At 51.5% G+C, this 26,038-nt stretch overlaps 1 protein-coding gene across 6 annotated transcripts in view; it reads left to right on the top strand.

Moving 5' to 3' along the window:
- MEGF11 (multiple EGF like domains 11) overlaps positions 1–26,038 on the top strand; it is a 344,966-nt gene that overhangs the window by 302,787 nt on the left and 16,141 nt on the right. For all 6 annotated transcript variants that reach the window (XR_003146032.3, XM_025472427.3, XM_025472425.3 and 3 more), the window contains 10 exons: positions 6,609–6,729; positions 7,690–7,853; positions 8,907–9,009; positions 14,338–14,484; positions 14,850–14,984; positions 20,148–20,276; positions 21,296–21,424; positions 21,908–22,036; positions 22,731–22,859; positions 24,390–24,626. Coding sequence is in view for 5 of the 6 variants with exons in the window: in XM_025472427.3 (XP_025328212.1) it covers positions 6,609–6,729; positions 7,690–7,853; positions 8,907–9,009; positions 14,338–14,484; positions 14,850–14,984; positions 20,148–20,276; positions 21,296–21,424; positions 21,908–22,036; positions 22,731–22,859; positions 24,390–24,626 (1,423 nt within the window). In the remaining variant the exon portion in view is untranslated. The remainder of the gene's footprint in view (positions 1–6,608; positions 6,730–7,689; positions 7,854–8,906; positions 9,010–14,337; positions 14,485–14,849; positions 14,985–20,147; positions 20,277–21,295; positions 21,425–21,907; positions 22,037–22,730; positions 22,860–24,389; positions 24,627–26,038) is intronic.

Genomic DNA, 26,038 nt, shown 5'->3' with positions numbered 1-26,038 from the left:
ATTGTTGTGCCGCAGAGGGGCAGGTGACAGGGACCCCTGCTCTGGAAGCAGGACGGCAGGGGGAGGTTCAAGAACATGGTGGATGTTGAATAGGACCTTAGGTCACATCTAGTCTGGTGTAGCTATTGTGAGACCCAGGGCCTGTCACGGTGCCTGGCCTATAGTAGATGTTCAGCAAAGGTCTGTGGACTGAATGGATGGGATGTGTGAGGCCGCATCACCATGAGCCAGTGCTTCTGCCTCACTTACTGCCATGTATCCTGACCCCAAATGCAGGGCCTTGTCTTTAAAGAGAAGTATAGAACCATCTATACTTCTCCAACAAGAGGGCATGTGGGTCAGGATGGCTTCCCTGGCTGGCTGTCCAAGAGTCCTCTCTGCTAAGCTCCCATAGGGAGCATACCCACCACCCTGGCCTGGATCTGGAGAACCCAGCTCCACTCTGTTTACACTGCCTCCTACCCACATATTTAAGGAGACCCAGAGATGAACTTGCAACATTGCCTCCCTCTTTTGTGAGAGGGAGGGTCAACCGCTTTCCATCCTCCTCCTCCTCCCGCTCCAAAAAATACTCATTAACCTCTGGCCCATTGCAAGGAAAATGGATGATCCACACAAGAAGCCCAGCTGCTGATTAATTTTCCCAAACAGGGCCAAACTACAAAGCAGCATATTGCAGGGGAGAAAATTCAATAAACAGCATTTGAAACAAATTTAATAGAACATATAGCTCATTACCCACCGGGGTCTGGGCCTCTGCTGCCACGTTGTGCAAGAAGGCAGGTGGAAAGTGTAGGGGAGATTTGCATCTCTTTAGCAGGACCAGCTCCAGGGGTTCCATTCTGGCAGTAGCTCTTTCAAATCAAGTTCAAGATGTTAATAGCCAATGCTGCATCTATAATTAACAGGCCTTTGGGTGGGAGGAGGTGTTTACATCCATCCTCCATTCACAGAGTGGAGATGCTGAGCAGACCCGGCAGGCTTCCCCCGGTGGAAGCTGGAACCTCAAGGAGTTGCCCCGATGGGAGGGCTCCCTTCCTGGGGCTGTGGGGTATGGGCTGTGTGGAGGTGAGATGGAGAGATGGGGATGCATAAGAATGTAAGAACACTCAGGCATCAACTTCCAGGTGTTGAGAAAGGCTCAAAGCATCTGGGCCTCAGCAAGCAGCCCTTCCTCAAGGTCAGGGTCATGTCTTGTGGGCGCCGTGGGCGCCGGTGGTGAGTGTGCTGTCAGTATGAGCAGAGCAGCATAGGCTCTCTGAGAGTTTCACTCCATCTAGGCTGTTAGGATCCTGTGCCTGAAATGGGAGCCAAGAGATTCAAGGTCCAAGCCCCTCCCTGCCTGGCATTGAGTTGTATGGCCTTGGGCAGGTCGCTTCCCCTCTCTTGGCCTCAGTGTCCTTACCAAGGGATTCCCAAAGTCCTCCCAGCTCTGGTACAATGGGCTGTCCCCCCAGTGTTATGAATGGTATATGGTCAGGTTCAGGCTATGCATTAGCAGAGGAGGCAGCCACCTAGCTGGTGTGATTCTTGGAGCCCCAGGAGGACTCCACAGCCCTGGGCCACCATTCCTACCATCCCTCCCTCCTTTGGGTTAAGACCCCTACTGCAGGCGAGATGTTCAGAGAGTCAGAGCTGAAGGGCCCTTAGAGACAACCCAGTCAGTGGTTCCCAGCTAGACATTTTGCAAAGGCTGTAGCAGGTTGCCAGGAGAGGTTTTGAACATTTCACAGAGCCTACGGGCAACCTTCCATTGCCTGTGATGAAGCTAACTAAAGCACCAAGGTTTTTCTTTTGCTTTTAATTAGAATTAACTCTACATGATATCTCAGGTTAGCGTGCACTCACTAGAAGCTCTGATTGGTTGTAGGTGACATCATTGGAATTTCTAGGTCATGGTTGGGCGACAAGATGCTGCCACCAGAGTCACATGGCATGTGGTCACTGGCCAAATTGCACCTATTCAATACGTGAGTGGCCTTAGACATCAGCACACAGTGTCAGCAGTGTCTTTCAGATTCAGAGGGTTTTGTGAAGGGAGGATACTCCCAAGGGCCCATGGTGTCGAAAAGTTGGGGAGATGGATTGATTTTAATAACCACATATAATCAAAAAGGAAACTAAGGCCTGTATATTACCCAACACGAACACAAGTCCATCGGTGAGACATGTGCTGGATGGAGATCTTGGGGAACAGCCTCAGTACAGGGCCCTAGGGTGCTCCTTGCTGAGGGACTGAGGGTACCAAGCGCTAAGCTATGTGAGGCACGGGAGATGCCAAATGCAAACTCCCCAACTTCACTCTGATGTGAGTTCACAAGCCAGGCCTGTTGTCCTGTCCTTTTCCCCAGAGTGTGAAAAGACCAACAGATGTGAATTCAGGGCTGGTCTGGGCCAGAGCGGGGGGTGGGAAGCAGACAAAATCGGTCCCACAGCCTGTCCCCTAGGGAGCACTGGCCTACGGGTCTCAGCTCATGGCCCTCTGGCTTACAGTCTCCTTTTCATGAAAGCTATGGGCTTGATCATCTCTACCTTTCTGTTCAGCTCAGAGGGTCTTATCTCCCTGAGTGGGTGCCCTGGGGGCCCACAGGCTAATTTTCCAGCTGGACTTCTCACCCTCAGCCTGGCCAGGCAGGGTTTGGGCCAGGGTGTGGCTTGGAACTTTAGACCAGGATCTGGCCTGGCTCTCCCTGTTCATGAGCGCCCCCAGAGCGGCCTAGAGTCAGTGTGATAGCATAGGACCCAGCCTAAGACCAGACAATATTCTGCTTCCTGTGTGTGATGGATGCCACCCAATGTAGCCCCACCAGGGCCCCTCACCCGTCTATTCAACACTGTGGAATCCCTGTAGTCTATGCCAGGGCCTGGGCTACAGATGCTGGGGCAACTCAGATAAGATCCCTGTTCTCCTGAATCTCTAGTCTACCTAGGGGAGCAGACAGCAAATCCATGGACAGATAAACACATCTGGAGGCCGGCGGGTGTGTGCCTGTGCGGACACAGCCTGGGAGCTGCCCGAGGGCAGAGACTGGGTCTCAGCATCCTGCGTGCCCCTGGAGCACACTACCAGGGCTGGCTCAGAGTTGGTCCCATGCAGCGAACAGTCATTGAATTGCCTGGCATGAGAGAGAAAGCATATGGGAAGTGCCCAGTCCTTCTGGTTGTCCACAGTAGAAGCAGTAGAAGCCAGCGTGTACATACAAACATCTCATTTCAATTAAACAACCTTTATTGAGGGCCCATTATGTACCAACAGGGTCTCAAGCCCTGAGAATCTAGACATGAATAAAATCAGATTCCTGCCTCCTTGAGCTCACCACCACCCCAGGGCAGAGGCAGGCGCGTGAGCCCACCAGGATCCCCAGGGTGCTCAGAGGGTAGGGTGGTGGCTGTGTGTGCACCCATCGCCACCAGGGCAGGCCTGGGGAGGGAATGCAGCAGGAGGGGAAGAGAAGGAAGGAGTCACAAACTTCTACCCAAATCCACACAGGCAGGTAAACAGATACCCCTAGACATACACACACACACACACACACACACACACTCATAGGTGTATACACTGACTATCTAAGTGTGTGTAGACACAAAGACTGACTTCTGTAGACTCAGACTCCTCACAGGCCATCATGATTAAAGCCCAGATTGGAAAAAGAAAAAAAAAAAAAAGCCCAGATTGGGGGACGTGTACGGGGGAGAGAATGGCCTGTGTGTTGGGAGTTGATACCTGGGGCACCTTGGGAATCACTCCACCACCTTGGCCAGGGGGATGCCCGGAGGTGGGCAGAGCTGTTAGTCTAAATCCGAGAAGTTAGGCTGACTACTGGCTTGCTGTGAACGTCAATCAAGAGACAGCCAATCAACAATAGACCAGGCCTGCTGCTCACATCAGTGGCCAGATGTAGGGAGTGGGACAAAATGTTTAACTGCTAGTACTTGTGCTTCTTGAGGAGTTTGAAACAGGTAGGAGTCAGGACAGCGGGGTGGAGGAAGGGGAGTGCTCAGGATTTGCCCTACCAGGCTCATGGTCCTTCAGCGAACTCTGCACTTGAGAAACTGCTCTCTTCCCTAAGTGGACTTTTTGCTCTTAGGAGCTAACAAATCGAAAGTGGAGGAGCTCCTGGCACATGGTAGCCCCACAGGGAGCGGTCATTCTGTCCCCTAAGACCATGCCCCTGGTGTGTGGTGATGAAATTTCTGGCCTGTTTCAACTGTGAGGAGGGGAACCAGAAGGTGGGAGCATGTGACCCAGGGGGCATGAAGCTAAGATCCCTGCCCTCCATGAGCACCAGCCGTCCTCTACTGCACAGGGCCTGGCATTGTTCATTGAGTGAGAGAGGGATCCCTCCTCCAGAACTGCCTTCTGCCAAAACCTTGGAGAGCTTCGTGTATTCTTTGCACAGAGATATTTCCTTGCAGTCGTAACAGCTTTTACAGCACTCTCTACCTTCCAGGCACTGTTCTGTCTACTTCAGATATAATTTAACAATCGTACGAGGTAGGGATGTCATTTTTCCCATTTCACAGATGCAGGAACTGAGTCCCAGAGTGGTTTAGTAAATTGTGCACGGTCACGCAGTGAGTAAGCGGTGGAAGCAGGATGGCACCAGAGTCCATTCTGTAACCACTGGGCCCTGCCATGCGTCTGGAAGGAAGATCTGATTCTCACTCCTCCCTATCTTCTCCTTCATCCTCACTAGTGCACTAGGGGGCGCTGGATGAGGCCCTGAGTCTCCATTTCCTTCTCTGGGAATCAGAAAGTCCTCTCAGCCTGGCAACCTCAAGCTGTCAATATTCCTGCTTGGGTTTTGCTGGGAGAAAATAGTACCTGGGTGCAGCCTTCGGGGGCAGGGGGCAGATATTTCAAGCTGGGCACTCTGCATCTTGCCCCCTGGAGTAGGGCCAGGACGAAGAGCCTTCTCGGAGCCCCGTCAGCAGGCCCACAACCAGGTTCACAGGCCCCTGGAGGCCCCCAGGGAGGACTGGGGCTGGGGCCGCTAATGAGGATACCGGGAGAGAAGCCCTTGTCCCTTAAAGTAAACTCATGCAGAGAAACTCATAAGCTGTGCCTGCAATTTGCACACTGGCCAAGGCCCTCAGAGCTTAAATATATTCCTAGGGGCTATTTATAGTCTTAGAAAAATTAGAGTTTTCTGGTAATGGGAGTACTGCAGACTCCAGGTGATGAGGGCCTGCCAGGGACCAGCAGAGACTAGAGTGGAACCATGGAGCCTTCTGGTGAAGGACTTCAATGTCTAGTGATGACATGCTCAGAGCAAACAACCCTATAATGGGCTCCTGAGTAGAGAAGGCATGTCCTGGGGGGCTCACGGAAGAAAGCCCAAGCCCCCTTACCTGGCATTCAAGGCTCTCAGCTCCCCTCTAAATAGCCCCCTCACCTCCCCCTGCATGGACTCCTCCCCCAGCTACCCTTAGAATATTCTCAGCTCTCATGCTCCTCTGCACTCTTGTCACACTCTTCCCACCTGGATTGCCTTTACCTCGTTCTTCTCTGGGGAATTGAATGGTCCCACCCGTCAAGGCCTCCAAAGTCCCCATTGCCCTGTAATGTGCCCCCACTCTGTACCCTTCACTGGAAGGAATAGCCCACCTATGGAGGCCTGGGCTGAGGTACCTAACTTCTCTATACTATTGCTTTACCTATAAAATGGGTATAATGCTGAGGCGATCGTCTCTGGCGAGTCTTGTGAGGATTAATGTGATGATGCGTGCTCCTGACATTGAGAATGCGCTCAGTAAACATGGACTATGACTACCTAGATTTAACATCTCTGAGGTTCAAGTAGATGGGGATAGAGTATTATTACCTGTGTTATGGGGTTGTTAGAGAGTCAAATAATACTGAGAGGCAAGGGGTTACATTCTGTGCTGCCGTGCCCCATACAGACCCAGAGATCAAGTTCTGAGGGGCTTTGCCCACCTGGAGCTGTAGTTTGGAAGCCCCTCCCCTGACTGGTGACAATTACTGCATTCGTTTCCTATCACCGCCATGACAAACTACACATTGAGTGGCTTAAGGCAACACAGATTTATTACCTTACAGTTCTGTAGGTCAGATCTGGGTCTCATAAAACTAAAGTCAAAGTCTGCAGGCTGTGTTCCTTTCTGGAGGATCCAGGGGAGAATCCACTTCCTGTTCATTCAGGGCATTGGCGGAATTCAGTTCCCAGGGTTGTAGGACCGAGGTCCCATGTTCTTGCTGGCTCTAAAATGAAGATTGATCCTATCGTTCAGAGGCCACTACATTCCTCGGCTGTGGTCCCCTTCCTCTGTCTTCAAGGTCAACACAGGCAGGTGGAGGACTTCTTATAGCCTATCTCTCCAACCGTCTTCAGTCATCTTCTACTTTTAAGGACTCATTGTGATTAGATTGGGTCCACCTGCGTAATCTAGAATACTCTCCGCATCTCAAGGTCCTTAGTCACATCTGCAGAGTCCCTTTTGCCATGTAAGGGAACATATTCACTGGTTCCAGGGATTAGAACGTGGATATCTTTTGTGGGGGCTGGAGGGGAGGGCATTACTCTGCCTTCCATAGCCCCCCAGCATGGGACAACCTCTGATCCAAAATTTACCTCCTCCTTTTCCAGGGAGAGGTCTGTGCAGTTCCATGTGCTGCAGGGACCTACGGCCCCAACTGCTCATCGGTCTGTACCTGTAACAATGGTGGCACCTGCTCCCCAGTGGACGGTTCTTGCACCTGCAAGGAAGGTGATGTGCCTTCTTCCCAATCCCATGCCCTCAGATGTGCACGCTTCCCTGGGCGGGCTGCCCGCTGAGCTGCCCGGGCTGTTCCTGCCTCATCTACCCCCATGCAGGGTCAGGGAGCTTATATGTCAGGTCCCAGCCAAGGAGACCCAGGCCGGGGACTTCAATAGCAGAGATATAATAGAGGGGATTAGTTATAATGGCATCAGAATCACTGGGGGGAAAGTGAGCAAACCAGAGATTAGCAGCTGAGGGAGGAGCTGCCACTGCTCCTGCCTAGGGTGGGAGGGACAAATGGAGGAAGTGGGGTTCCAGAGGGCCACCAGGTGGGAGCAGGGATGTGGATAGAGGGGATGCGTGAGAGCAGCGAATACAGGGGAGACCCAGCCATTGCCACCACCACCATCAGGGGCCAGGCCCGAGGCAGACAAAGCAGAGGAGGGACCAGGCATCTCTTCTACTCCCCACCTCTGGTCTGTGAGCTAGGTCTCCCATTATGAAGCCCACCCAGGAGCCAGCTGAAGGGGAAGCCTGGGATATGCAGTTGCAGGGATCAGCCCCCCGTAACTCAGAGCCGGGGAAGCAGAGGAATGGATCTGAGAGCAAACAGGCCGATGACCAGCCTCAGAATGGAAAACCAGCCTGTCTTGCAAGCAAAGGGCCCTAAAATAAGCTGCCGGATTCTATCCTGGGCTGAGTTAGCCCTCCGCATCTCAGCTGGCTCCCCGTCCTAGGCGGGGTCATGCACCCACAGTGAGAGCAGTTGAGGGGAGGCAAGAGCCCTGGGGTCTGGCCCTAGGTCTCCTAACCGCTGTGCCGTGTTTCTGAGTAGCAGGTGGAATGTGTGTTCCAACCCAGTGATCAGAGAAGCAGTGGTTTAGGTGGCAGGTACCGAGCTGGGGGTAGGCAGAAAGCCGTGCCCGGCCCTGATGGAGAAGTGACAGAGCCTTTCCCTCCCCTCAGGGTGGCAAGGCCTGGACTGCACCCTACCGTGTCCCAGCGGGACATGGGGCCTGAATTGCAATGAGAGCTGCGCCTGTGCCAATGGGGCAGCCTGCAGCCCCACAGATGGCTCCTGCTCCTGCACCCCCGGCTGGCTCGGAGACACCTGCGAACTGCCCTGCCCCGTGAGTGCCCACGGCTGGGAAGGGCGGGCAGGCCCAGAACCCCCCTCACCCTTGCCCTGGGTTAATCTGTCTGCAGAGGCGTGCACAGAAGAGCACTGGCCCAGATGGTGAGACCCTTAGATCCAGGTCTCAGCCCAAGTTCTGACCTCTGTGGACACTGTCCAACTTTGGCCCTCAGCCCTTTCATCTATAGAATGGCAAATATCGGGCAGGTATAGTGCCTCCATGTCACTTCCCCTTGCTGCGCTTGGTTAACATTCTTAACTGACCCTGGCATGTTGACCTGAGCCCAGTGCAGCCTCAGAATCCTCAGCATGATGCTACAGGACAGCCCTACTGACCCTTCAGAGTTGCTGTTCCTCAATAATTTTATGATCAGGGTATGAGAGGACAAAACCAAGCACTATTCAGTGATAACCATCGAGACTTAATCGCTGGATCTTAGTCTAAGATACAGTTAAGTTCAACCAACATGTGATATTGTTGAATGAGGCCTGCAGTCCTGGGTTCAAATGTGGACTTTGCCACTTCCTAACTATGTAGATCTTGACCCGATTTCTCATCCTTAAATTGTGAATATAATGGAACCATCCCATAGATACGCCGTGGGGATTAAGAAATATGAGTAACAAAAGGTTCTCGATACCTAATGAGCACACAACAAATGTTGAGTGCCACTGTCTTGCCTAGAAATGAAGAATAAACCATTCTTTACCTGTGATCAATGTATTATGATTTGCAAAGTGCATTCTCACCTACAGTTTTAGCTGACAATCACTAACTACAGCCCTTCGAGCTTGACCACCGAGAAGTAGGGCAGGACCGTCACCACCTTCCTCCAAACCCCATACTCCTATTAACACAGCCAAAGAATTATTTGGAGTGGCCTTGTGGCCATGTTGAGCACAGTTATAAAAAGTGCTCCAGCTGTGCTCCGGCCACAGTCTCTCTGTATCCCCTCGGGACACTGGCTCAGGTTGTCATCAAAATCCAACAGAAGTGTGTGAACCTCTGGGTGTCTGGGTCTGATCATTTCTCTCCTTCCCTACACAGGATGGCACATTCGGGCTGAACTGCAGTGAGCGCTGTGACTGCAGCCATGCGGATGGCTGCGATCCGGTCACGGGCCACTGCTGCTGCCTGGCTGGCTGGACAGGTAACCACCCCCACCCCACCTGTGAAACCAGGTCCCTGGTGTTTTACTTCTCTTGACTGTTCTTTCTCTTTCACATATTCTTCTTGCTCCTTACATATGCACCTGTCCCTTCTCTCTTCTGGGCCTTTGTTCTCCATTCATTTCAAGCAAACAAGTTATTGAACACCTGTTATGTGCAGGCTTTGTTCTAAAGGCTAGGAATATACCAGTAAGAAATCAGACAAAGGCTGACACACAGTGGGTGTAGGTGCTTAATCTGTGTTCACAAAGGATATGGTAGAGTCAGGGATGGGGACTTCCTGCTTAGCCCAGGTTCACACTCCTGGGCCCCTATATGTGTTCATCAGCATGCCTCCCAAACACAGGGAAAATCCATCCCACTGCCACCACTGTGGTCCTCTAAGCACCATCTCTCAGCTGGCCCTGCCTTGGCCTCCTACTTGGTCTCTGGGCCTCCTCCCCTCTTGCCCAGCTGTATCCATCCTGCATATGGTGGCCACAGTGAACTTCTCAAAACCCAGCTCCGTTCACAGGAGTCCTGCTCCAAGTGCCTCAGTGGCTTGCCATGACACTTGTTGAAAATCCACAATCCTTACAACGGCCCAGGGTCTATGTGACCTGGCTGCCACCCAACTCTGCCACCTTTTGCCCCTTCCCATCACTCACTATACTGCAGCCAAATGTTTATTGAAGTAAATTTAAAGGAGGGAAAAGGAGCCACTATAAGGCCAACCACCTTCCTGACCTCAGGCATTTTGTACATGCATTCCCTCTGCATGGGTTGCTCTTTCCTTTTCTTTGCACCTGATAATGCCCTCTCTTCATTACAACGTAGCCAAGACTATGTAAGTCTTATTAATTCTCATAACATCCTACACTCTTCTTCTTGCCATACTTACCTCAATTGTTACTGAAGTCTCATTTGAGTATTTGTTTATTATCTGCCTCCCCAATTAGACCATCAGCTCTCTGGAGGCAGAGCCTTGCTCACCACTGTGTCTACCACCTGCCACCCGCTGAGAGACAGATGACATGGTGGTTAAGAACACAGATCTAGGGGCACCTGGGAGGCTCAGTGATTGAGCATCTGCCTTTGGCTCAGGTCATGATCCCAGGGTCCTGGGATCAAGTCTCACATCAGGCTCCCTGCAGGGAGCCTGCTTCTCCCTCTGCCTATCTCTGCCTTTCTCTATGTGTCTCTTATGAGTAAATAAATAAAATCTTTTTAAGAGAGAGAGAGAGAGAGAGAACCCAGAGCTAGAACCAGGCTTCCTGGGTTTGTGACATTGGGCAAGCCCTTTAACCTCTCAGGGCCTGAATTCTCCATCCATAAAATGCAGATAATTGTAATCCTCACAACCACAGGGTCATTTTGAAGTTTAAATGAGTTAATACCTGTAAATGCTAACAGTGCATGGTGCTGTGCTCAAGAAATGTAGCCCATGAATACAGGAAGTGCTTAATAATGCTATGCTATGTGAATGCACCCAGTGGTGGATAGAGAAAGAGAGATACAGGCATTACTGGCAGTGTAGGTCTTGAAATAATCATTCACACCAGGTTGCTCAGCAGCCTCTGTTTTCCACAACCAGAAAGCGTCTGAGCAGCAGAAAGCCAGGGACATGGCTTCCTCTATAGCATCTCTGACTTGGCTCCCCTGACCTGCCCCATGAAACAGAGTGAGGCCCCACTCTAGTAGTCACTGGTGCCCCAGATCCCTAGCTGGAGCCAAGTGGAAATCCACTTTAATTTTTCATTGCTTTAATTTCAAGTGAGTCGATAAGATTTTAATGATATCTGGTGCTTAAAAATTCTGTCTTTGATGGACAACTTTTCAGCAAGGCCTCTGCTGTTCTAATATAAAGCTAATTTTCCCAAATATGGTCCTGAAGTCTTTTCAAAGGAGTGATTGATGTCCTGAGGTTTGTCATGGAAAAGGGGACCAAGGAGGGAAAAGGAGGCGACAAGATACAGGCCTCGGACTCCCACTTGGTGAGCTCTCCCCACCTATCCCTGCCCCAAGAAGTCCACCCCTGACTTCCTAGCTCTTGGTGTATTGCTCATGCCTTAGCTCAACACCGGTTTTGCTCTGCCCTAAATTCTCCCCTCGCCCACATAAGCCTCAGACTTCAACAAGTGCCATCATGTCTAATTCACCTTGCCCTGTACATAGTACATAGGAAAACAGGGCATAGATAAGGCCTCTCTTTAGGTTGAGGGTTCCCTTCAACCCTGCAGAGGGTCGTAGGGAACAGCAGTGTGACCCATGTGCCTGGGTCAGGCCACAGAGAGAGCGTGAGACAGAGATGGGATCAGAGGTCCCTGTCAGGCAGCAGTCTAGTAAATGTTTATTGAAGTAAATTTAAAGAAGCTGGGCTATACTCATATATGGTTTTTCCCCTTAAAATGAAGGAACCTCCAAGGTGATCTACTCTAACCTCCTCAGACTACAGTTGAGGAAAGGAAGTTGTCCAAGGTCTCAGGGCATTAGTGTCATAGGATGGGGACGTGAGATCACATTGCAAGAAGGAGCCATCTATTCGTTCGATTAGCATTTATTGACCCAAGCAACCACCGAGTCCTTAGTTGGCAACTACTGTGTACCCAGCACTGTGTCAGGCCCAGCAGTAAATAGCAAAACTCAATAACAGCACTAGTCCCTGGACACCAACTAGTGTCCCTAGTGCTAGGCACTAGGGACGCAAAAATAATTAGGATGGCATCCTGTCCACTAGGAGCATCAAATCCATCCTGTCCAAAGGAGGGTCATGTCAATAAGCCATGCTCCCTGTCTTCAAATTGCTGGCAGGGGAGACAAGACTTATGCATGAAACATTCAAATAATAGGCAGGGACAAAGCTGTATGCCACTATCAACTAGCTGCTCGAATCCCTGAGCAGCCATCCAGAAAGGCTTCCTGGAGAAGGAGGATCCTAACCAGACCTTGAAGGATGTGGGCTGCTGAGTTGTTGGCCTTGTGACATGAACTTGAGGTCACAATACATAGATTCTTAGCCTAGCTTTACCCATCAATGTAGATGTGTAGGGGGTCCTGAAAAATAAAGCAGGGAGATTCTATAAGACAGGGAAGGACCTCTGAGGGGGATTACTATCCCTATTCACCTACTGGGAAAACAGGGCGTAGATAAGGCCTCTCTTCAGAAGTTGTAGTTGGGTGACCCTCCCACCAGGCCAAGGGGCAGCTTCTTTGACCACTCCAGTAGAACTGGAGCACTCTACGCAGGCAGAAACCCTGGACCCCTCTCCCCACTCAAGTCCCAGTGTCTTAAGTTCTGGGAAGTCCTTAGGACATGTAAAAACCTCCAACAGGGGTCCCTGCTCCCACAGAACCTGGCCTAGAATATAATAATTGCCAGATCCTAAGAACCATGAGCCCCTGCTGTCACCTGCAATCTGCATAATCATCTTGCAGCCATGGTTCTCAGTCCCTAAGAAAGAGGACCCCTTTTTGGCATGAAAATATTTTGAGGTTCCCATACAGGACAGCAGCTGTACTTTTAATATCTGTCAATTGGGAGAACACACAATAGCAACAAGCTGCCATGAATTCAAGGGGGCTTTTGCATGCGTTGTGTTTTATTAATCACAGCGGTATCTGCAGAGGGTTGTAGGGGACAGCAGTGTGACCCATGTGCTTAGGTCAGCCCACAGAGAGAGCATGAGACACAGATGGGATCAGAGGTCCCTGTCAGGCAGCAGAGTCTGCCCTAGTCCAGTGTGCCTCCGGGGGACAGCAGAGTCCCTCGGCCTGCAGTCTGATCCTGGCTTTCCAACAGAAGTATTCCTTGGAGCAGGTCACAGCTTCTGTGTCTCTAGAGAAGGGGAAAGTTGAAGCTTTGAACGGCTTCGTGGTTCTGGCTTCCCCAGGCTCTCCTCCGCTCAATTCAGGGGATTTGTGCAGGGTTAGCCCCTGGAGCATCTGAAACTGCCCCGGGAGATACCTCCACTGGGGGGCGAGGCCTGCAGGCCAGATTCCCTCCCTCCACAAAGAGGCCTCATTTCCCCCCGAGAGTGGCATCTGAAGCCCCGGCCCAGCTGCTGAATTGAGATGTCACAGGGAGGGAGCCCGGGGAGGGGATGTGGGCGCCAGACTAGACAAGCACTAGAGGATGACCAGAGCCTGTTGCAGCCCCTCCCTCGCCACTCTCTCTGGCTGCTCAGCCCCCCTTCCCTTTCCCACGGGCTCAGGTGGGCTCGTACAGCTCCAACCTGCCTCCAAATTGGTCCCACTGCTCTCCCACTGCTGCTGGGGCTGGCTCTCTTCACTGGGCCCAAGCGTCTTCTTCCATCTTTCTCTTTCCTGTCCCGATAACAAGGCAGACATGATTTTTAAACTAATTCTGCTCTTCTCGAGCCTCTGATGTTCACCTTCCAAAGCCAAGCCAGTTTCCTGTGTCCGCTCACCTAATGCATGTCAGATTGGAAGTATTTCTGCCCAAGAGGAAACCCCACCCCAGAGCCTCAGGCCTTTTGAAATTCCTTCTTAGCCTTTGGGCTGTAATCACCTCAGTACATTTCTCCTCTATCTCAGCTCAAAAAGCCTATTTAATCCTTCTTCCTCTTTCTTAATAGAGTACATGGCAGTGCAGAGAAAACATCAGAGGGCATCACATATGGTGACAGTAAAATGTCATTTTGCAAAGTGTCGGTTTCTATCTTATCCATGTGTGCACATATGACCTAAAATCCACGTGGCACCGAGGGGCTGTGGTCAAAAGAATCTGAGAAGACGCCACCCATTATCTGAGCCTGCACCCTGGGGCTGGGTGGCTGGAACCTATAGGACCAGTGGCTCCAGGGCTAACATGAGTGGGTGTGTAGGTCACTCCCAGCTGCCTCAGCCCTGCCCCATAACAGCGTTCACTTGCCCCATAGTTGGTTTCTCTCAAGCTTAACTTTGGATACCAGCTAAGATGTCAAAAGTGAAGGTGGCCCTTCATGACCTGGTCCCTTCTCTTGGTCCTACAATCTCAACTCTTGCCATACCTCATTTTGTACTTTGTGGTTCAGTTACACTATGCTATGTTTTCTTTTAAGGCATGATTCTCCTTCTTGCCTCCCATTTTTTGCACACAGAGTTTCCTTTATCTGGTAAATTCCTTCTTGGCCCTTAAGACTCACTTCAGGCATCACCTCTTCCTGGAAGCCCTCCCTGACCAGCCAAGCCCGGACTAGAGTTTTCCTCTACATTCCCAGATGCACCGGGCTCACCTCCACTCCTTTATTCTGCACAGTGCCCCTTCCCATCATCCTTCCTTCTGCCTTCACTCCTCTTACCACTAACCCAAGTCTGCCTCTGGCCCACAGGCATCCGCTGTGACAGCATGTGTCCGCCTGGTCGCTGGGGTCCCAACTGCTCTGTCTCCTGCAGCTGCGAGAACGGTGGCTCCTGCTCCCCAGAGGATGGGAGCTGCGAGTGTGCCCCTGGCTTCCGAGGACCCTTATGCCAGAGAAGTAAGGCTGAGCCCCCACCCCAGAGATGGCTCACCCTCCCCACCCCTTCCCTGTTGGAAGTAGACCTGGCCTGAGAGGGGCTGGGCTCACAGAGTCAGCCCCCATCCAGTTCCTCCCTCCTAGTCCCCTCTCTTCCTGTGCTGGCTTTTCTGTCCCAAAGTTCAGGGCCCAGCCAGGGTCCTCAGTGGAAACAGGACTAGACCACACTCCTCTCTGCAGAGGACAGGCCCTCAGAGGTGCAGGGTAGAGACAGTTCTCCCTATACCCTTAAGGAGCCTCCCTTCATCCCTGTGTGGGACAGGACAAGTAGCTAAGCTGACTGGGGCCCCTGAGGCTGCTGACCACTGTCTCCACTTCATCCCCAGTCTGCCCCCCTGGGTTCTATGGCCATGGCTGCGCCCAGCCCTGTCCACTCTGCGTGCACAGCAGCGGGCCCTGCCATCACATCAGCGGCATCTGTGAGTGCCTCCCTGGATTCTCCGGAGCCCTCTGCAACCAAGGTAGTGTCTCCAAGGGCAGTGTGGGCCACGGAGGTGAGACATCCTGGGAGGGAAGTAGCTGGAAGGAGGGGCTTGGGGATTTTCATCATACTCTGTGGAGGCAGCTCCCTGCCCATCAGGGCTTCAGGGCTTGGACCTACCTTTCTGCGAATTAGTTACCAGCAGGCATGAGACAAAGGTATGCAGTTAAAGGAATAGGCTCAGAGAGGTTAAATGACTTCTCCATGGTCTCACAGCTAGAAAGTGGCAGAGCTGAGAAATTCTTACTCCAAAGCTGATGAAAAGTGAAATTCGTGTAACTGACTTCTGCATAAGAAGTGTCCCCAAATGGCTTATGCTGAGTGCCAAGTGGTAAAGGCAGAGGATGATGTGGGAACTCAGAGGAGACAGTTCTGGCATGGGCTGGAAATGGCAACCTCCCAGCTCTTTCCCCCCCACCCCCCACACTCGGGCCAACCTCACTGATCCCTCTCGGCTCACTTTCCTGTCTCAGCCGCAGAATCCTTTGAAACTCCACCTCCAGCCAACCTCCACCACTCAACAGGACTCAATAAGGGAGATAAAGCTTACTTGCATCGGTGTGCTGCTAAACTGGCTCTCTGTGGAGGAAAAGCCTTGCTTTGTAACATTTGCCAGCAAGTTCCATGATCTAAGTATCTCCATCACGGCTGACTCCGTGGCACCAGGGGTTTACCATGGGTCACAGAATTCCTGAATATTTAACAACCAGTGTGAAGGTAGAAGCTGGCCCCAGCACACACCGCTGCTTATTGTCATCCCTGGCTCAGTTTGGCCAAAGTGGCGTTGATTTGCGGGATGGTTCTGTGCTATGCGGGCCTTCAGCTAGGCCTCAGCCTAAGAGGCAGAGAAGGAAGAAAGGCGGAGAGTAAGCAGCACGGGTGTGGACATCCAACTGTCCAGCAGTGGGGAGCGGCTGTGGGATGCAGGGGCTGGGTGGGGATGGCAGAGGGGACTGAGAACGTAGCCTGGGGCCTTTGGGACAGTTTTGAACACAGGGTTACAGAATTTGCACTCTGTCCTGTAAGGAGCAAAGAGATCTCAGACTAAGGTAAACTTAGAGCTTAAAGCAACTTGAAGGTCATCTGTGCAAGAATCTCATCTGATCTGTGTTTAAATGCTTCCACTGAGAGCTCACTACCTCCCGGGGGAGCAGATCCTTTTGATGAATAATCACCACTGAGCTGGGCTGGCTTTGTAAGTGTATGGGCTGTTAATATGGATGAGTGGAAAGTTCACTCCGTGATGCTTTGAGGTCATGAGAAGTTTGGGCTCCAGGGAAGTATATGTGACAGTTTCATTTGCTTGCAGCCCTCCTAGGACAGTTTAATCATAACCTGACACGTCGAGGTTTACTTATTAAACATCGGAGAGCCAGCCGTCAATACAGATAGGCTGGGTCTAAATTAGGATCTAAGCAGCCCGAGGAGTAACTCTCAGATCCTGCGATGTCTGATTTATCGCCCGCTGGCCTAATGAGTATTTTCCACATATAGATCTAATAGAGTTTGCTATTAATGGCAACTGCCCTGGTTAAGTCTCAAGCCTTATAAAAAATGGAACTGACACTTTCTAATGACTGGCTTTCCAGCGAGTTACAAATTACAGACACTGCTTATGCAGAATCATTAAACATAGATTAAATATAACCAGATGTTTTCTTTTCACCAGCCCCCTTCTCCACCGCCCCTCTTTTTGCCTCACTCTTGATTCAGCTAAGAAGTCGACCAATTAATGTATTAGACTGATCGCATTAGCAGCTCTGTAGGTGAATTTGTCAGTCTTGTGTGGGTGAGAAAGACTTCAAAGATGAGACTATCTTGTTAGAACAGCTCAGAGCTGGTTTGGGGACTATGGGGAGGTAGGAGCAGTCCACTCCACACTGCCCATGCAGGGCCAGGACTGGGGAATGGGCTCCCCAAATCAAGCACTTCCCAAAGGCTGGGAGGAGGTGGAGTGGCAACCTGCTGTTCTGGAAGCTGAAGCTGGAACCTGAGCTGCAGGTGGCAAGGTGTATGTCATCTGCCCCAGAAGGAGCTGAGGTTATTGCCAGGGTTAAAACAGGGCCCCACATCAGCCATCCCACTCCCCACAGCTGTTAACCACGGCCTGAGACCAGTGGGAGGGGTGAGGCTCCATTTCAAAGACAAAGCAACAGGGGCACCTGGGTGGCTCAGGGCATGATCCCAGGATCCTGGAATCGAGTCCTGCATCGGGCTTCCCACGGGAAGCCTGCTTCTCCCTCTGTCTATGTTTCTGCCTCTGTGTGTCTCTCATGAATAAATAAAATCTTAAAAAAAAAAAAAAGATGAGGAAACAGGATTGAGAAGGGGTCATAGGGTCTGCTCAAAGGTGCTTGGCTAGTAAGTGGCAGATCTTCCCAGCTGTGTGACCTTGGGCAAGTTAGTAACCTCAGTTTCCTTATCTGTGAAGTAGAGTTAATAATAGAGTAATAATTAGAATATCTAACATTGACAGTATTACAGAAGATTGACTAATATTTGTGAAGCACCTTGAACAGTGTCTGGAGCATGTAAGTGCCATAGAAGTATCTGTTGAATACGTGAATAATATTAAGACCCGAACCCAAAGCTTTAAATTGGAGCTTTAGATCCTGCCTTAATTATTTGTCCCAATCACTGATCATGTCCAGGAAGGGCACAGGGCGGACATAGAGCCCAGGCTCCAGCTGCCCACAATCTGGTTGGGGAAGGGCTGGCAATGGGAAGCAGTGTGGCATTAAAAGAGGGTATGAGCCCAAGGGCTAAGAGAACTAGGTCCTGGGTAAGTTGTTTCTCTTCAAGAATCAACACTTTCCCGTGATCCTCCATGTATGTAGCTCAGCTGACTGAGGGCCTCGGGAATTCAAGGAATTCCTTTCCCATGACAGGAATGCAAGGAAGCCTTCTTTGAGGAGGTAGGACTGGCTAGAAGTGGGCTTTGAGGAGAGAAGGTTGAACTAAGAAGAGCTCGAAGAGATAGGAGTCACTGATCCCAGTAGAACCTACTGGAAGGCCACTGCACCTAGGGCCTGTTTTGGATTATTTTGGCCATTTTGGATTATTTCCTGAGTGTCAGGCACTGTGCTGGGCACTCAGGCATGGCAAAGGACATGAGAGCCAAATTCCCTGCCCTCACAAAGCCTGTAGTCTAGAGGGGGAAATTCAGGGCTCAGTCTTCACCAAGAGAACTCGGGAGTTGAAGGGCAGCCAGTTTACTACCACAGGTTCAGCCACCTTGCCTGGTTTTTCCAGGCATCATGGAAGACAAAGACATGGGTAGAACTCAGGCCTGGCCTGAAATCAGCTCACAGGTCCCAGTAACAGAAGACTAGGGAAGAACAGAGAGTCTGGAAGTTCAAATAGGGACATAACTCCCAGAACAGAGATGATGGGCAAATCAGGATTAAGTTCAGTTATGAGTGACATAAAAATCCCAAATAACTGGCTTAAAATGACAAACATTAGCTCCCTCAGAAAGAAGAAAGAAAGAAGAAAGAAAGAAAGAAAGAAAGAAAGAAAGAAAGAAAGAAAGAAAGAAAGAAAGAGGAAAGAGAAAGAAGAAAGAAATTGCACAAGAAAAAAAAAAAAAAAAGAAATTGAACAAGAAAGAAATGATCCAGAAGCAGACCATTGGAGAATGGTAGGGGAGCTTACAAAGAGATCAGGGACCAGCCTCCTCCTGTCTTGTAACTCAGCCGTCCTTGGCAGATGACCTCCAATTCTGAGGGAAGGTAGTTGCTTAAACTCCAGCCACCTTATCCATAGTTGTTAATCCATAATCCATATTATCCTTCAACAAGGATGAGGAATGGACAATAAAGACATGCATTTCCACTTACCAGATTATAGTCACATGGCCATACCCAGCTGTGCAGGAGCCTAGGAAATGAAGTCTTTATTGCGGGTGGCCATAAGCCCAGCTAAAACTCCAGATTTTACTTCTAAGGAAGAACAGACTGGATTATTGAAGGACTAGCAGCCTACTGCCAAGGGATCATGGGGAAGCTAGCATTTAAAATGAGTGTTAGGGGCGCCTGGGTGGCTCAGGTGGTTAAGCATCTGATTGTTGATCTCAGCTCAGGTCTTGATCTCAGAGTTGTGAGTTCAAGCCCTGCCTTACCACAGGGTAAGATTTCCACAGCTGGACAGGAGGGTCAGGGAAGTTCTGGAAGGGAACAGCTGGAGCGAATACATGGGGTGTTATAAGGAAGTGGTGTGTGGGCCAGTGGCTTATGTGTCTGGGAGAGAGGGGTAGTCACCAGGTGAAGGAGCTTAAGTGTTGATGTTTAGGATCCAGATTTTATTCTGGGGCAGTGGGGAGCCACAGAGGATGTTTAAGCAGGGCACAGAAGTGTCCTGAAGAGAGCAATGCTTTAGAGAGCTCAAGTTGTAGGAAGCAGGTAAAGGATGACCTGCAGGGGAAATGAGAGGTAGGTGCTCTATTAGCACTCAGCCCTAGTTCTCTAGGAACTTGCAGCCTGGTTGAGGAAACCAGCCCTTCCTTTAGGGACCAAGGAGTGACTCCTTCAGGACAGGTGAGAACCACAACCCTACAAGTGACTCAAAGTGGGAATACCACAGGAGCTCAGCGTGAGTCCAGGAAGGCTGTCCTGAAGCTGAGCCAAGCCTTGAGGAACAGTTGGGATTTGGAAAGACAGAAGAAACAGGGGGCAGAGAGTCCTCCAGCAGTCTGCACGCCGACCTCACCCTGCACTCAACCTTCTCCTTCCAGCTACAAATGTCATCCACCCTCATGCCTATGGGATCAGTGATGCTGGCAAGAATGTGGTAATGGAAAGCAAAAGGCTGTGGAGCAGTGTGGGGAGCACTGGACTGAGGGTGGAAGCGGGATTCCCAGGCTCACGGCTTCCATCTGTGAGGCCCAATTCTAAAGACTTGACCCCTCTGGGCCTCAGTCTGTGCCTTCAAAGGGGATCATTGAGCCTCCAGAAAAATGCAGCTGTGGGCACAAGAGGGGAACTCATTTATGTACAATTGGAGAAGGGTGATGGGGCTGTGGAGGTGGGCAGTTCCCATCCAGATCTGTGAGCCCAGGGCCGGTATAGCTGTGGCCTGGGAACTTCTAGGGGTGCAGCAGCTATGTGTGGTGGTCTGGGGAGTACAGGCTGTCCTGTGCCCACAGTGTGTGCTGGAGGACACTTTGGGCAGGACTGTGCCCAGCTCTGCTCCTGTGCCAACAACGGGACCTGCAGCCCCATCGATGGCTCCTGCCAGTGCTTCCCTGGATGGATTGGCAAGGACTGCTCACAGGGTAAGCAGCTGCCCAAGGAATGCCCCCCACCAGGAGTCAGGCCCCCAAACACACCCTCCTCCTTGCCCAGAACCTCTTCATCCCCTGGTGCCTCCACCTGCCAGGACTGAAATGGAATGTCCACCCGCGTCCCATTTAGAGTCCCACAGCTAACATGATGAGTTATTAGGATTGATCGTTGGCATCATTAACTGTTAGTATTAAACGTATTGACATTGTTTGGAATACTGCTGATACTACTGAGAACTAATACTCCATGAGCACCTGAGCAAGGAGTAGCCTTTAAGTTTGGTTGAAGAGGAGGAGGGGACAGGGACTAGCATTCTGGGGTTTGGAATGGGGAAGTGAGGTGACGCCAAGGCATTCACTTCACAGGGGTGAGAGCGTCCCCTGAGTGACCCATGTGATGTTCTGGGCACATAATAAACCCGGACAAGGCATTGTAGAAGCTCCTCTTGTCAGGTGCACCCAATCTGATATGGAGGTGATGGGGACCAATCTAAGGGTGGAGGCTTAATCTCCACCCTGGAGCACCTTGTCTGATGGGCGAGACAGGGACAGTACCACTAGGGAGGCCCCAGTTAGATGGCCTGGCCTGAGGGAATTTCCATTCTGGTGGAGGAGACTCAAGTGTCATCCTCAGGAAGCTTACCAACCGGAAGTGGGGAGTCCCTATCCTGGAAAAGTCCCCGTTGTCACAGGGAAGTTAACACACAGTGTTCACACTGTAAACTGCAATGTTTAGTTTACCACACACACCCACGTGCTCCAGATCACAGCCAGTCCCCCTGAGAAGGGAAGTTCAGGAGCCCTCAGAGCTGGGAGAGTGGGCAGAGAATCTGGGCTTCATGGGAATCCCGGGTAAGTGGGCCAAGAGGGGAGTGGAGAATTCTGGGAACAGCGGGTCAGGAAGGCAGGAAATTCCAGCTGGGTGTATGCTGGCATCTTGGCTGACTGGTCTCTCTCCCTGTCTGCTTCGCTCTGCCTCGCCCTCACCCTCTGCATCCCTCCGCCCCCAGCCTGCCCACCGGGGTTCTGGGGCCCCGCCTGCTTCCATACGTGCAGCTGCCACAACGGGGGGAGCTGCAGCGCTGAGGATGGGGCCTGCCACTGCACCCCTGGCTGGAGGGGACTCTTCTGCACGCAGCGTAAGTCCTGCCTCCCGGCAGCCCGGCTATTCGGAATCCCATGCTGCGGCCTGCTGGCTGCCTTGGGCATCGTCCAGGTCTGTGGAGAGAGGGAGGAGGCGGGCCCGAGGGTCAGGAAGGGCCCCCACCCCACCCGAGGATTGGGAAACCTGGATGGATCCAGGGGGTCCGGACGGCCCGTGTCCTGGAAGGTCAGGGCTGGAAGGCACTCTGACAAGCACCTAGACCAGACCCCCTGGACAGAGGGGCCCAGAGGGAGGAACAGCCTGTGGCTGCACAGCAGGGAGACCCCCGCCTGGCCTCTAGCGCTAAGGCACCTTGGTGTAAAGGACCCCTCACAGCCACCCCTACCCCTTCAGCCTGAGCATCCAGAGTGCAGACAGCTGAGGAGAGGCGCAGGGTCTCACTGGCCCTCACCCTGTGCTCAGAGAAAGAGGCAGCAGATGGACAGATTTGGTCCCAACTGTACTCCTGTTTCTCCAGGCTGCCCTGCAGCGTTTTACGGGAAGGACTGTGGGCGCGTGTGCCAGTGTCAGAATGGTGCCAGCTGTGACCACGTCAGCGGCAAGTGCACCTGCCGTACGGGCTTCACCGGGCGACACTGTGAGCAGAGTAAGCTGTCCCAGGCCCTGCCCCGGGGTGTTGGTGCCGGGCATCAGCCTTCTGCCAGGGAAGCCTCTCCCAAGTCCACTCATTCAGGGCTCTCTGCACCTCCTGTTCCCTGGAGTTTGGGAGCAGCTTCCAAGAAAAAAGGCTGAAGGAGGTCATGTCTACATCAGTGTTTATAGAGTTTCTTCCTCCAGTTATGGAGGATGCTGAGAGAACAGAGTCCTGAGAGGGTACTGAAGGAATAAAAAGAGACAGGTTTTTTTTAAAGATTTTATTTGAATAGAAAGAACGAGAGAGAGAGAGAGAGAGAGAGAGCGCATGAACAGGGGGCAGAAGGGAGAGGAAGAGGGAGAAGCAGACTCCCTGCTGAGCAGAGAGCCCGACTTGGAGCTCAATCTCAGGACGCTGGTATCATGACCTGAGCTGAAGGTAAACGCTTAACCAGCTGGGCCACCCAGGCACCCCTGGAGACAGACTTCTTGAATTCTTCTTTGAAGCCTCAATGGCACCCCGCACAGGGCCTGGCATGTGGAAAATGCTGCATGAATGCGTCAAGTGAGGAGGAAGTAGGAGTGGGTATCCCCCACTCAGGGCTAAGGTGCTCTGTCCACCCCCAGGCATCAAAACTGAACCACAGTGGGATGGGGAGAATGGGTGTATCTCACTGGCTATCCCATCTCTTCTTCATGCTACACAGGATGTGCCCCAGGAACCTTTGGCTACGGGTGTCAGCAGCTATGTGAGTGCATGAACAATGCCACCTGTGATCACGTTACTGGTACCTGTTACTGCAGCTCTGGATTCAAAGGAATCCGGTGTGACCAAGGTAATACACAGGTGGAGAGAGTCCCTAGGTAGGGGGCTCTGGAGAGAACCCCATGGAGGCAGGACCTAAAAAGATTCCAGTGGGAACAACTGGATTTCATAAGGACAGTTTGTGACTTCCCTTTTACTTTTGGAAGGAGACCAGAAGGGTTATGTTGCAGAGGGGGAGGCAGAGGCTACAGGTACTGTGTATTAAAGGCAGATGGAGCAGGAGCCTCTCAGTCTTGGCTTCCCCATGCTCATCCTTGGCCAAGTTTCCTGTGAGCCAAACAAGGGTAACCACAGCTAGTCCTGTGGAAAGGCCAATGGACAGCCGAAGATAGGCCAAATTCTGGTCCTGCCATTACCTGCTAGATGTCCTGGGCAAGTCATTTCATTTTACTGGGCTTACTATTCCACATGCAAAGTAGGAAGGGTAGATTAATCTTTGTCTCCCAGCACAGTACAAGGTTCTGTTGAGGGCCAAGGAGTCCAAAAGGGCTCAACCTGGGCTCCAGCTCTACACTCAGAGGACACCCCGTAGTACAGTTGTGAGGACCAGGTGGAGATAATACGAATAGAGGACTCAGCACAGTCCTGGCACATATGCAAACAATAACTGATTTTTGTATACATAAGAACCCTTTGTGAAGTGCTGCAAACAAGGGATTATATCGTTTGTTCTAGAGGATGAGGAATGAGAATGGGCTCTCAATTATCCACAGAGGGGGCCATAAGACACTCCCATTGCATCCTGATGATAAAGAGTATGATAACGCAGCACGTTACTTCCCCAAGGATGTTCGCTAGCTCCAGTCAGCCAGTTGCTGATAGCCAAGTAGAAGTCTAAGCGGTGCCAGGCAGCAGGATGACCCCCACTGTGGGCTTAGATCAGTATGGAGCAGCAACGGTATGGAGAGTTAGCCTACACATTTATCATCATGAGGGGTTTTGTAGACAATAATCCTGGGCACAAATGCACTTTCATTGCCAGTCTGTCATATGGTGTTCACAGTTCCCTGGGGAGGGTGGGATTACTGTCCCCATGTTACAAATGGGCAAACTGAGGACTTGGGAGTCACACAACTGGTAAGCAAGGAGATGGGCTGAGTCCAATTTTTCCCAACTTCTGAGGAACCTGACTTTACCAATTACTGGTTATATGAGCTTGGGTAAGTTATCTAACCTCGCGATGACTTAGATTCTTCATCTGTGAAAGAGAAATAATTAAACAGTCCCTATCTCATATGGCTGCTGGGAAGATCAAATGAGTTAATATCTGTAACTCAGTTTTTAGAACAAAGTACTCAGTAAACATTTGTTATTTTATTTGCCATCCAGATTACATCTTTTCTTTGCCATGTCACTGAAACTCCATCCCCTGTAGGCAGTTGGAAGAAACAGGCACAGTGAAGGATAGGGTAACAAAAGGATTGAATAGGGCCAAAGACCAGAACACCCAGGTCTCCTAAAGTTAGAGGGTTCTAGGCTCTGAGCCAAGATCTGAAGCGCAAGGAGGCCTGCCCCACTCAGGTCCTCCCTCCATCCGCAGCTGCCCTCATGATGGAGGAGCTGAATCCCTACACCAAGATCAGCCCAGCGCTGGGTGCAGAGCGGCACTCAGTGGGTGCTGTCACAGGCATCGTCCTCCTGTTGTTCCTCATTGTGGTGCTGCTGGGCCTGTTTGCTTGGCGCCGGCGGCGACAGAAAGAGAAAGGCCGTGACCTGGCTCCCCGTGTCTCCTATACACCTGCCATGAGGATGACCAGCACCGACTACTCGCTCTCAGGTAAGGGCTATGCCCTCAGCATCCCCTCTCCTACACACACACATCCACCCACACACACCAGGAAGAGCCACATGATATCCCTGGGGAGACCCAGGTTTATTGTCGAACTTAAAGTGGTCATGCTTGCAGGATTGTCCTGCTGGGGCTGGATGCTCAGATTCTCCTGGAGAGACAACGCAGGTGGGGAGCAGGAGCCTACTTGGAAAACGTAGATAGGGTTTTATGAGAATGTCATTTCCTGGGTGCCTAGCTCTGAGCAGCTATGATTAGGAGCCTCCTTCCATTTCCCCAGAGCTTCCCAACTTTCTCACTGGGCTTTGGCCACAGAAACACCTACACTAAACAGTAACTTTCCTAACTCCAGGGGAACCTCTTCCTGGCCCAAACTGGCCCTGGGGCTATTTCCAAGCCCTGTCCCATCTTTGCTTCCTTGGTGAAGGCCTCAGAGCAACTCCCCCTCCCAGTTCCCAGAGTTAGGAGGGTCCTATTGATACAGTGGAAGGGGATGGTGCCTGACTTGGGGTGAAGGGTGAGTTAAAAGTTTGGGCAATGACCCTGGATGTCCACAAATTTGATAATATCTCCAATGGGCATTCTATCTAGAGTCTGAATGAGGTGGAGGTGGGGCTGTTGTGCCAGAACCCTGGACTGCCGCCTTAGAAATGAGGCCGTTTGCTGCATATTTAGTTAAACAGAAGAGATCAAAATGCTCTGAAATTGCCCATAGCCCTGGGCCACACAATGCTGGGCCTATCTGGGTAAGCACAAGGATCATCACGTTGTCCAGCTAGCTCCATTAACTTATGGCTGACCTGTAGCCTCCTGCATCTTGGATTTAGAAAACCAAGATCACATCAGCCCATTCCTGCTAAGTACTGCCTAACATGTCCCAACTCCATGCCAGGTGCTACAGGGTAAACAGGGGCAGCCTAGGTGTGACCTTGCCTTCAGAGAGCTCCTGGCCTACTTGCCTCCCTGGGTTTCAGCCAAAGCACATATCCCCTGGTGAAATTCCAAGCCCACAGAGATGATTTGGGGATTTTCTTCTGTGACTATAATGAGTAAGTTTGGCTGACTTCCCACACCATTCCACTGGAATTCCCCAATGCTGTGGAGGGGTCCTGGAATCCACAAGAGGGCAGCACTGGGACTAAGAGGATTCTCTTTATGGCCTCACTCCTGGGATAGATCTCAGAGGGTGGCAGGGGAGGGTCGTCAGCACAGCCCTCAGTAGCAACTCAGGGACATATGAGGCTGTCAGAGCCAACACTCCTCATCCATGCTCTAGTTGCTGAGTGCCACCCTCCACCCTGGCAAGCCTAACCTGCATCCTGCAGGGAGGGATACCATGAAGGAAGAGACAAGGCTCTACAGATTTCTGTGGAGATAGTGGATACCAGAAAGCTGGGGGA

Source organism: Canis lupus, chromosome 30, assembly GCF_003254725.2.
Source record: "Canis lupus dingo isolate Sandy chromosome 30, ASM325472v2, whole genome shotgun sequence".
In the NCBI taxonomy this organism is placed as follows: Eukaryota; Metazoa; Chordata; class Mammalia; order Carnivora; family Canidae; genus Canis; species Canis lupus.
The sequence above is the reverse complement of the archived record's forward strand: the minus strand, read 5'-3'. Positions and strand labels throughout refer to the sequence as shown.